The following is an 11,574-nucleotide window of genomic DNA, read 5'->3' as shown; positions in this document are numbered from 1 at the left end:
AAATGAGACAAAACTAACTTGTAAGTAAATTTTCAGCAAGATACAGGAGTTTGTTTATGGTCAGTAAATCCTTGATATTGATATTTATTTGTTTCATTGGCAGATTATTTCATTTACAAGAGGGGAAAATGTTTTGCTTTAACTTAATTCAAGTATATTCAGATATTTTCTCTAGAAACTAGAGACAATCTTTCTCTTTTGTGTTTTTGCAGCGTAGTGACATGATGTTGCTGTCTGAGCTGCTAAAAAGCAACCTGCCGTCCTGGACTGAAGTCCTTCTTAGCAATCCCCAAAACCAGCGTAGGATCGTTTTATGTTATGACTGCAGGCCTTAAGGGAACAAAATACATCAACCAACTAATTAAATTACACTTCAAATGAAATATGAAGCACGGTAATCTTATCTGGATCCAACAACTCTCCCAGCTTGTTCGCAGCAGCCGGGTTTGATGTATGAGGACGGCACTTACAACCAGGAGTCAGTAGCCGGAATGTCTCTTTAATTATAAACAATGTGAGATAAAATACAAGGTGACCTCATCCTGATTCGCCGCGTGTGAGGCTGCAGTGAAATATGAAGTGCGCTTCGTTTTGTCTGCTTCCATCATCATGAATCATTGCTTTGTTATCAACGCGCTCTGAGGAAGCAGGGCGGGGTTTCATGCAGCCATTTCCTGATGGCCAGCAGTCTCTCAAGTGGACATAATCATCTCCACCGCCCTGACCTCATGAAAAATGACCCAGTAAAGGCGAAATCGCTCCAGCAGAATGTCGGATCGCCGGGTTCTGGCTCTTATCGGGGCTCCCTTTGTTCGCGATTCTTTTGGGTTTTACAGACGGTGTTTCATTACGGCTGGAAAGCAGTACATCAGACTGACAGGGAGCGGAAAATAAAGTCCTGGCCTCAACGTAAGGAGCGCTTCATGTTCAGACTGCTAAGTATAAATGAACCAGGAAACATGGAGGTGGTCAAATAAATCCGGTAACGGTAAAGTAAAACAAGCTTTGTTCAACTGGCTATAAGAGGCCTTGCTTGTAATAATCTAGTTAAACTTTAAACAGGATTTAACACATTTACTGCATGAGTTAATCAATCAATCACGTTTATTTGTATCACACATTTCAGCATCCAGCAGTTCAAAGTGCTTTACATGATAAAAACACAAACATACAAAGTCATAGAAGACGGTCAATAATTGAGATATTACGTTTCGTCAAGTGACATCATTTCATATGAAGATGTTGGTCAGTGTTTCATTAATTATTATTATTATGAAGAAATTTTATTTATATAGCACTTTTTCAGCAACAAGCAGTTCAAAGTGCTTTGCATGAATTAGAAGAAAAGCAAAGACAACAAAATAAAATAAAAAACAAGCACATGAAAAGAAAAACTGCACTTTAAAATGTTCCATTTAATTGTTAGTATGAACCACCATGAAAAAATAAAAAAAGCATTTCAGCAAAGAATCAGAAGTGAGTTTCAAGACTTACTGTTTGATGATTTGATATTAAAGAATTTTAACACAGAATTTTATCTACAAAGATGAAGCCATTTCACATGAGAAGTTATGACAGATAGCGTAGTGTGAAAAAACAAAACAAAACAGTAGGTCCGGAAGAAACAGGCCCACAGCATCACGCCTCCATCACCATACTCAACAGTGGGCATTGGGTGCTTTCCCAGACATTGATCCTTTGTTTTAGTCCAGACCAATCTGCTTTTTTGTTAACAAAAAGCTCAATTAGAGTATAGAAAAGTTCCTATTTTAAAGTTTGTGTTGGTAGAAACAAACAGGCTTTGTCCTGACTCTAAACATGTCATGTTGGTATTTAGATGTGTGTCTTAATGGTTGTTAAAAGTCTCATGGGTCATTTTGAAGAAGCACAGATCAAAAAGTCTCACTAGCCTCGACAGTAATGGCTTCACCTGAAATACACTTTTCATTTTCTGACAGCTCTTACAATGCAGGTGTGGCTGGGAATTCATAAAATCAAAGTACAATGCTTTCTGTGCTTCACATCACATCTGAAAGTTGATTTTAAAAACTTCTTATGGATCTTTTTACAGCTGAGAATCTTAAAATTTCAAGCCAAGTTAAAGAAACCAACAAAAAAAAAAATCAGTAAAATTTCTTAGCAGTCTCAGAATAAGCAAATTTTCAGTTAAAGATCTTTCAAACTTTGATAACCTAATTAAGTGTTAATTTACATGTCATGCTGGAAAATTATGAATGTTTGATTTCCACTTAGTTAAAACGGGGAAAATAAAATTATCCCTCATTTTTTAACTTAGCATGAAACTCTTGAGAAGCATTTTCTCAAGATAATTTTCCCAGGAAACTTCTGGAATGATTATTAATTATAAATTTAGTTTTGTTGAGTTGAAGCCATTAAACTGCACTGTAAAAACACAAAATCTTACTAAGTTTTTTTTTTTTTTTTTGTCTAGTAGTTTCCAGTGGAAATATCTTGGTAAACTTGAAATAAGCAGAGTTTTGTAGCACCAAAACAAGATCAAAAACAAGATTTTGTGTTTTTGCAGTGTGCACATACAGAAAGGTTTATGAAAAATACACATAAAAACTAAATTTAAATCTCTTTTTGTTTTCCATTAGGTTGATCAAAATGCCAGAGAAGACTTCAACCTCACGTCTGACGGAGAGTTTAATGCCATCAAGTCGCTGGTGTTGGGCAAAGTGCATGGTAAGTGAGGAGGCAGTGAGAGCAGAAAGTAGATATTTTTGGCTTTAAAGCACTCAGACTTGTTCGCTCTCCTCCAACACTCAGCAGGTCCACTTTCACAAGAATAAAAGGAAAAAGATGGACTAAATGCATTGTTACTGCACACAAAAAAATGCTAAAAGTCTACTTTAGAACAGCTGGTGCTGATTTCTTTTATATTATATTTTCTCTAATGATTAAAAATCAACAGTATTTAATAATTTCTTGCAGTTTGATAAAAAAATAGTTGCTCAGAAATTTCTTTTTGTTCTGAAGAAATTTTTGTTGCGAATCAACTTCCATCCTTATCGCTACAACCAGCAATGAGTCTTTGAAGAAACCACCTGGTGCCATGGAAATGAAAACGGTCAAATATGTTGTGCTTTTCCAAAAGTTACAGCAGAGTTAGAGCTCAGAACTTTTAGAGTCTTTAAAAAGTACATTTCTGCTCCATATTATTAGATAACTCTCAGGTCTGGGATGATAAGGAAGTTGTTGCCTTCAGAGCAAAATGTCTCACATCTGCTGCATTATGGGTTCAGAGCAGGTGGGGAAGGCGACCAGACCAGGACATATGTGAAGTACTAATGTACAGGAAGGACTATAAAATGGTTTGAGTCAAGATTATAATACTATAATAAAAAAGTACCTGTTTCCTGACCTGATTACCAAGCAGACATGCCTGATTAAAGTCCTACAATGCAAAACCAAAATATTATGAAGTATTTTTGCTTAGTTTTTAGTGCAAATATCTTATCACACTTAAAATATATAAAAAATAACCTGTAAGTAATGTTTCAGCAAGCAATAGGAGCTTTAAGTCAATAATTCTTAAATATTGATGAAAAAGTTCTACTTTCACTGGCAGAACGTGGGAAAAATGTTTCAAGTGCTTTCTTCCAATGCAACTTTATTTATCAATATTAATGAATTATTGACTTAAAACAAGCATCCATATCTTCCTGAAAGTAACTTGTAAGTTAGTTTTGTCCTATTTCAAGTGAACAAAGATATTTGCACTAGATGTTAGACTGAAGATACTTGGTAATATTTTTGCAGTGCAGATTGTGCAGATAATTTAACTTCTGCTCCACGACCAGATTTCCTGAAGTCCTAGACTGTGTGTACAATCCTTGACCAAACAAATACATACATGTTTATACAAAACACAGGATTTTTTTCATTTATTAAAACTAAAAACATAACATATACATTACAAGACAGGGTCACATAAAACTCCTCTCTCACCTGGGGGCCAGTCCTTGGAACCGTTTAACACTCTGGTCACGAAGCAACAAGCTTATCTACCCGGCAACAGCGTGTCATAAACTCCATGCTGGAGTCACTGGAGAGTGTGAGGAGGGAGTGTGTCAAGTCATTCTGTGGCAGAAAAGCCCTCTAAACATGATTTATAGAGAACATTTCTTTCTTCTTGACTCAGTTCTTCCTTTTTTGTTCAGATGTTTTTACAACAGTGAACAAAAATGCAGTAAGAATGAAAGAAAGTAAAATTTTTGCTGATTCTTTGTCATTTTTTTTAAATTTTCTTAGAGCTTGCTATGTTAGTTCATTATTTTGTTAGTTTATTTATTAGTTACTTCTGCATAGGATTTAGTTTTCTTTGAGTAGTTTGTTAGTTTTCACCTGGTTTATAATTTCTCTGAGTCCCAGTTCATCTCTGTGTTTCCTTTGACCTTAAAATTGCACAAACTGGAGTTACAATGATAAATTTCCTTAATGGAAACACAGAAATGTTAAAATAAATGTATGTTTTTTTCCATTGCAAGTTTTTGCGTTATAAGAGATTTGTGGATTTTGAAAAACTGCAATGGAAAAACTTTTTTTTTGCACCACTCCAGTTTGTAAACAGTGATTGAGTATTAGGACCACACTCATAAAATAAACTAAACTCTGAGAATAAAGTAATAAAACTACGAGAATAAAGTCAAAATTAGAACAATAAAGAAATAATACAAGCATACTTAACATTACGACTTTATTCTGTTAATGTTATGACTTTTCTGGTATGGTTACAACTTTATTCTCATATAATTTTGATTTTGTTCTCATATTTTTATGACTTTATTCTGTTTTTTTTCTTAGTAAGGCCCTATTTCTCCATTGTAGTATACAGCAGCTCATTTGGACAATGTACCTTCTGCACTTGGGTCCTTTTCATGACTTACACTTTTTGACAATTTTCCAATACTCTAAAACCCTCAAAAACCTTTCTGCGTTTGCTCAATGAAGCTGAAAACCACTTTTATAGGTGAAAATTAGCTCAAAAGAAGAATGAAAATAAACATATTTAACAGAGATGGGTGAATTTTAAATAATTAATCTTCAGTGAAAGCCGACTCATTCTATGAAAAAACAAGAAAACGTTCCCAGATGCCTGGAGAAACAAAAGGACGCCTTTCTGTTCTGGCAGCTCTGCTCTGTACAAAGCTTTTCTTTGTGTCATGTCTAGCAAATATTTGATGACTTGTCATAATTTAAAATGGACCTGGTTACTGCGCTGGACCGATGAGGACTTTCTGGGAGTTCTTCACAATGCATTGCCTTGGCCAGAAAGATTTTTAGTCTTAAAGTAAAAGATCAATTCTCTTGGTTCTTGCAAACTATTTCCAGACCTCAACTCCCCACGCTGCAGAACGATGCACATGGCTAAAAGAGAGACTGTGTGATGGTAGCAAAAAGTCTTAGCCAGTAGAGTTTATCCAATATAAGAGAAAAACCAGAATTTATGTCTGAGGTTAAATAAACAATTTAAAATGCATTCATAATGAAAACAGGAATGCTTAAATCCCTGCAGTATAGGGTGAAAATTGATTATTAATTCCATATTAATAAAAGATTGTGTTTCTATAGATTTTAGTCGTTGTGAAACTGCAGCAGATGAGTCTGATTTTACCCCCATTTTTACCACTTACATGCTGCATTGTGGAAACATGGCACTTCTATTCTGTGCACTGAAAAAAACACAAAATCTTACTAAGTATTTGTTGTTAATTTCTAGTACAAATATCTTAGTACGTTTAAAATTAGATAAAAATAACTTGCAAGTAACTTTTCAGCAAAACATTAGTTTATTTTAAGTAAAACATTCCTTAATATTGCTGAAACATACCATAAGCTAAACATTTTAAATTCATTAATTTACATTATTGTTCCACTGGCAGATTATTTTACTTATAACTAGTACTTTTTCATCAATACTGACTTAAAACAACATCATATCTTCCTGAAAAGTTACTTATAAGTTAGTTTTGTCTTTTTTCAGATGGACTCAAACACCAAATATTTGGTGAAATTTTGTATTTCTGCAGTTTGTTGCACCATATTGGTGCCAAGCTGAATGGAAATCGTGACGCAGGAAGTAAAAATGTGAGGTTGTCGCCCATTTCCACATGCCGAAAATGCATCAGCTCTGTTGGATCACTGAGTAAACAAGTTTTTGATGAATGCTGTTTAAATGCTTTTTAAAAGCAACAATCCATGTGTTGGCTTCAGCTGAAACATCGCCACACCTTCCAGGTCTAGCAAAATGCTGTAATGTATTTCATAATGGACTTTTAAAAGCTTGGGCATCGTTTTAGATGCTGGTAAAATCTTTATGCCACTCTGTTTTGCACTTATTGCCCTCGCAAAATAAAAAAATAGAAAGCATCGTGTCTAGCCTCTGGGCAATGTATTTAGAGAATTTGGATTTTTGTACTTCTCACATGTGCATAAGTGTTTATTTCTTTGCATTATTGGAAAGAGTCGGGAATGTGTGGTGTCTTTGCTATGATTTATCCACCTAAATGTGCATTCGTAGACAGGGAATTGTAAAAGGCTCAGGGTGACAAGAGTAATAGGGACCACGTCATGATTTATTCATGTTTCCTTTAAGCGGCTCCTTCAAAGAGCGTCTGAAATATAAGTTGCAAATAACATGAGGGGCTGAGAGGCCGCAGCCTTCAGCCAGTCTGTCGCTTTAAAGGGTATCGCCCATTTATTTTAGCTTTATCTGAAGAGACTGTCATTATAGTTGGAGAATTATACATTTCACTAGTTTGTCTGAGTTGAATGTGAAATTAGGATTGTTTTTTCTTGCAGGACAGATTGAGAAAAGACCGAGTAGGCTGCATGGTTGTGTCGTTCTTAGCACTGTTGCCTTGTAGCAAGAAAGTCGTGGGTTTTTGCTTTTAGTCCCCATGAATATGTGGGTTTTCTCTGAGTACTCTGACTTCGTCCCAAAGTCCAAAAACAAAACGGTTAGGTTAACTGGTTGCTCTGATTGCTTTTAGGTTTGAGTGTATGAACGGTTGTTTTTGCAGAGTTGGGTAATATTAACTACTTGCATTTTGTATAGTTACATTTTGGTGTAATTTCTAGTACAAATATCTTAGTACAGTTGAAATAAGACAAAACTAACAAGTATGTTTTGAGCAAGGTAAAAGAGCTTGTTGTGAGAAAATAATTCCTTAATATTGATTAAAACGTACTAATTCTACTGGCAGATTGTTTCACTTCTAACATGGGAAAAATGTCTTGCTTTAAATTAAACAATCTGCCAGAGGAACTAGTACTGCCACATCGTTGAAATGTGGCAACGATGTGGCACATCCTTTAAAACACCCTAAGATGTACATTTTTAATTAAATTTACAACAGCTCTATTTAAGGTAACTTAATAAATCCTCATTTTATTGCAGTCTGGTGTAAAGCTCAGGTTTGTTGTCAGCTGAACGAGCGCGGCGCGTTTCAACCTGCCATGTCGACGTACAACCTGCTGTCCACTCTGTCAACCCGACAGCGGCAGAGACTCTGATCAGAATCAGAAAAAGCAGCGGCGACGTGGATTTCCCGTCGCTTCCCCCCAGCCTCGTCATCCATCAGGCTAACTAATGGAGCCAGAAGGAACACAGGGAGGCTGGAGGAGACGTGACGTAGCGAGCAGAGCAACAGCTGAGAGACGGCTGTAATGTTTCCTCATCAACATGCAGATGTGTTCAGGTAACAGTCAGCTCTCAGTCATCTGATGCAGCTGTTTGTGTCGGCTTTAGCAGCTGCTGTTTACGCTGCAGTGAGGAGTTCAGATGAGTGATGGAGAGGAAGGAGTCGGTGAAATTAACAGATAAAGGCAGAGAGGGAAGATTTGTCCCATTGTATGATGAATACAGGTGGAAACTGGAAGAATTGAAGGCCGATGATGAATTAAAGGTCTGTCAGCATTTGGTGATTATCTCGTTTATGCTTCCAGGAGCAGAGTTGGTACTAACTAGTTACATTTACTCAATTACATTTACTTGAGTAACTTTTTTGTTTTTAAAAAAATACTTCTGGGGTATAACTGTGGGTAGAAAATCCAGAAATTTTACTCAAGAATAGAAATACTTCATAACAGTAGCATGCAACTTTAATAAAACATGTTTTTTCTACAAATTTACTAAAACTGTCACCATATTGTGACAGTGTAATATGAGACAGATAATATGTGAAAAAATTTATCTCCTCCACTTCCTTCCTCCCTGTGCTGAAGAAATTTACTGCCGCCAGTTAAAAACAACTGATCAGAGCCAGGAGGAGTGTCTTAACGCTGTCAATCATGCTTGTGAATGCGCTGCTAAATGTGTAAAGGTGGAGAAACGGCTCAGAGTCAGCGGTGGCTAACTATCCTTAGTATTCACAGCAGTCTCTGCTGAATAATTTGCCAGTGGAACAATACATTTTAACTGGTATTGTTAAAATGTAAAGACATATAATAGACAGAAATGTGCATGCTAATTTAGATATCAGTGTTGCAATATTGTATGACTTTGCACCATTTGCTGCCTGTTTTGCACAGATGTTCAGAATAATGTATATTTTTTACTTTCTTTTGCAGAGTCTGGTGATTTGGACCCTCATCTGGCACGGCTGGCCTCTCTGGGTTTCACCGGCTGCCTGTCAGTAGTTCAGTTCAACTCCATCAATCCTCTGAAAGCTGCTCTGCTCCACCCAGACACCAGCCCCGTCATCATCACCGGACCTTTGGTTCGGTCCAACTGTGGCTCTGCAGCCTCAGCCAATCCCTACGCAGCTGAAAACATTCACCATATATCAGGTAAAACACGGAGTTAGGGATCAAACTTTGAGGTTTCTGTTATCAATAGAAGTTTGATTTGTGTTTACTTGTGCTGCTTTATTCAGTTGGTCTGTCATTGTGTCTGGTCCTACCATTTAAACTTAAGAAATAAATAAAGTATTTTATTCAGGGTCAAATACAGAACACCCACAAGAACAATGAAATGAGATTTTCATTTATTTCTCCAGAGAAACATTTTAGCCATAATTATGTTCTGGTTCATTTTTTTCTTCTTCTGTTTTTCTGTATTTCCTCAGTACTTGTTTTGTTGATCGGATTTTCTTTCTACTCTTTTCACATTCTGCAACAACACAGAACTTTACCAAGTATTTTTGGTCTAGCTTCTAGTGCAAATATATAATACAAGTTAAGTAACTTTTCACAAAGATAGGTGGAGTAGTGTTACTATTGGCAGATTATTTCACATATAACAAGGAAAAATGTCTGTAGAAGTGATATAATCTGCCAATAGTACCAGAACTTTTCCGTCGATATTAAGGATTTATTGACTGTAAACAAGCTCCCATATTTTGCTGAAAAGTTACTTGTAAATTAGTTTTGTCTAATTTCAGTGTACTAAGATATTTTGCACTAGAAACTAGACCAAAAATATTTGGTAAGATTTTATGTTTTTGCAGTTTAGGAGAACAAAAACTTTTATCATACTTTTATTAAACTTAAAAGAATGAGAATAAAAACTATTTCCAGTTGTGATGCATTTTCAAGGGGAACATGGGGGTTCTGTGTTTAAAGCTAACTGGATGCTTCAGTATTTCTCTTGCTTTGCTGTCTGTACATAATTTCTGCTTCTCTCGTTTTCCTCCTCAATTCGGTGATGACTTCTGGCTTTTTATTTTGGTCTTTCTAACGTGTCTCTTGCTCTGATTTGTTCCTCCTGACTCTTCGCTGTAGACCGGTCCGGCTCAGTGGGCTCAGGTCAACCTTTAGTCAATGCCATCAGGACCGACTCGGCTGTGATTGGAGGTACTAAACCATTTCTGCCTCTCCCTGCATTGGAATCTGTGTTACCTTTGCTTACACCATCAGTTTCAAATCAGGCATAGCATCTTTTATAAAACTTGGCTTTAATGTGTTTGTTCAGGCGACATTTAAAATGTTTGGAGCGAGAGATGGGCAAGACATGACTCGATTTAAAACCAATTTAAACTTTGGTTCTCTGCCAGCATTAATTGATTCAAAGTGGAGACTCTACGAGGTGGGAACTGTGGAAGTCATTTAAAACTGTCCATTCAATCCTGCTGTACACAAAGGGCAGGAAACCTAATCGAACTACAGAAATCTGCTGAGAAAGCTTACTCTGTCATTATCACAATACATGGCCATTTTTTAATGCATTATTAAACTGATTTTAAATTCTGCTTCAACCTATTAAGCTCTACTTAGTTTTCCCTAAAGTGCTCAGGTTTGATCTTAACTGATGGAAAACTTTTTAAAGTGATTTTTAGATTAGCAATTCAATCAGCTGTGCATAAAAGAAATGTGCTGCGGTTCTGTTATGCCAGAGTTTCTGCATATAAATTAGAAAAGAGAAACAATTCAGTAAGTTAAACCTGTATAGATTCAACCCACAGACTCATTTATTTCAAGTGTTTCTTTTTCTTTTGATGATTACAGCCTGCAGCTAATAAAAAACAAGTTTCAGTTTCTCAGAAAATATTAGACTAATAAAAACTGTTTTAATGTGTAATGTTAAGGCTCATACAGGAAGAGGGCTGGTTTTACAGTCCAGGTCACGATAGACTTTCAGAGGGCAGTATGTTAATGGAAAGTTGAGTGGAAGGAAAAACTGTATTCAGTATTTCATCTTTTTTTATTTGCTCCCACAATCAGTCAGATTACCATAAAAGAAACACTGTTTATTGAATTAAACATTTTCATGATATTCTAATTCCAGGTGTCATAGCGGTCGTCATCTTCGTGGTTCTGACCGGCTTGGCCGTCGCCGCCCGGTACCTCTACCGGAGGAAGGACACGTATCGAAACCAGGAGGGGAACACAGTCAAACAGGAAGACAGTCCAGACTTCCCTTTCAACAACCAGACTGACTCCCAGAACCTGTCCTCCCAGAACCCAAAGGAGTATTTTATCTAACAGGAGTTCTGCCGACCCGACGCGCTGCCGCTGTTTCACAGGGTTGGAGGTGAAGAAGACGACTTGAAGACCCTCTGGACTCGTCGCTCGGCTCAAGAGCCTCCTGGACTCTTTACCAAAAGTGGCTCAACTTCAAGGCGAAGGCAAAAGCAAACAGTTTGGTGTTGTGTTTCTGTTGCTTTACTGTAAAATTGTGGATATTCTGATACAAACAGGCAACAGTGTTTGACTTCAAGGTGGTAATATGCATTTTTACAGAAACTGGAATGTGGGATTTGTGTCTTGGCAACAAGTTTTTGCTGCTTTCACTTTGTTACTTTTCAATGTTGAAGTTGTCAATCTTTTATTGAAGTACTAGGGAGAAAATGTGAAGTGCTGCCCCCTGGTGGCAACATGTAAAGATGATTTCCAGATTCATGTGTTTGGGTTTAAAGGGATTTCACAAAATATTCATTAATGTTTTACTTTTCTCCAATTTCCAGGTGCATATTTTAATTCCCTTAATGAATATTTTGGTTTCTTACACCAGCTGCCAAATTTATTCCACAACTTAAGCCAGGGCTGTCCAAACTTTTTGTCACATGGACCAAGTAAAAAGAATTAGCAGGCCAAAAAACTATAGTTTTT

The 11,574-nt window shown here is 36.6% G+C and overlaps 1 protein-coding gene across 2 annotated transcripts in view; it reads left to right on the top strand.

Moving 5' to 3' along the window:
• Positions 1–11,568, top strand: part of cntnap3 (contactin associated protein family member 3) — a 106,459-nt gene extending 94,891 nt beyond the window's left edge. The window contains exons 22-25 of one of the 2 annotated variants that reach the window (XM_016671518.1): positions 2,619–2,706; positions 8,596–8,814; positions 9,748–9,819; positions 10,751–11,568. In XM_016671518.1, the coding sequence (XP_016527004.1) occupies positions 2,619–2,706; positions 8,596–8,814; positions 9,748–9,819; positions 10,751–10,947 (576 nt within the window). In that variant the 3' untranslated portion in view covers positions 10,948–11,568. The remainder of the gene's footprint in view (positions 1–2,618; positions 2,707–8,595; positions 8,815–9,747; positions 9,820–10,750) is intronic. The other variant, XM_016671517.1, reaches the window with a different exon arrangement.
• Positions 11,569–11,574: the final 6 nt, after the last annotated feature.

The sequence above is a fragment of the Poecilia formosa genome, unplaced genomic scaffold, assembly GCF_000485575.1.
Source record: "Poecilia formosa unplaced genomic scaffold, Poecilia_formosa-5.1.2 Scaffold45, whole genome shotgun sequence".
Classification (NCBI taxonomy): domain Eukaryota; kingdom Metazoa; phylum Chordata; class Actinopteri; order Cyprinodontiformes; family Poeciliidae; genus Poecilia; species Poecilia formosa.
Note: the sequence above shows the minus strand (reverse complement) of the source record. Positions and strands in the feature narration are given on the sequence as shown.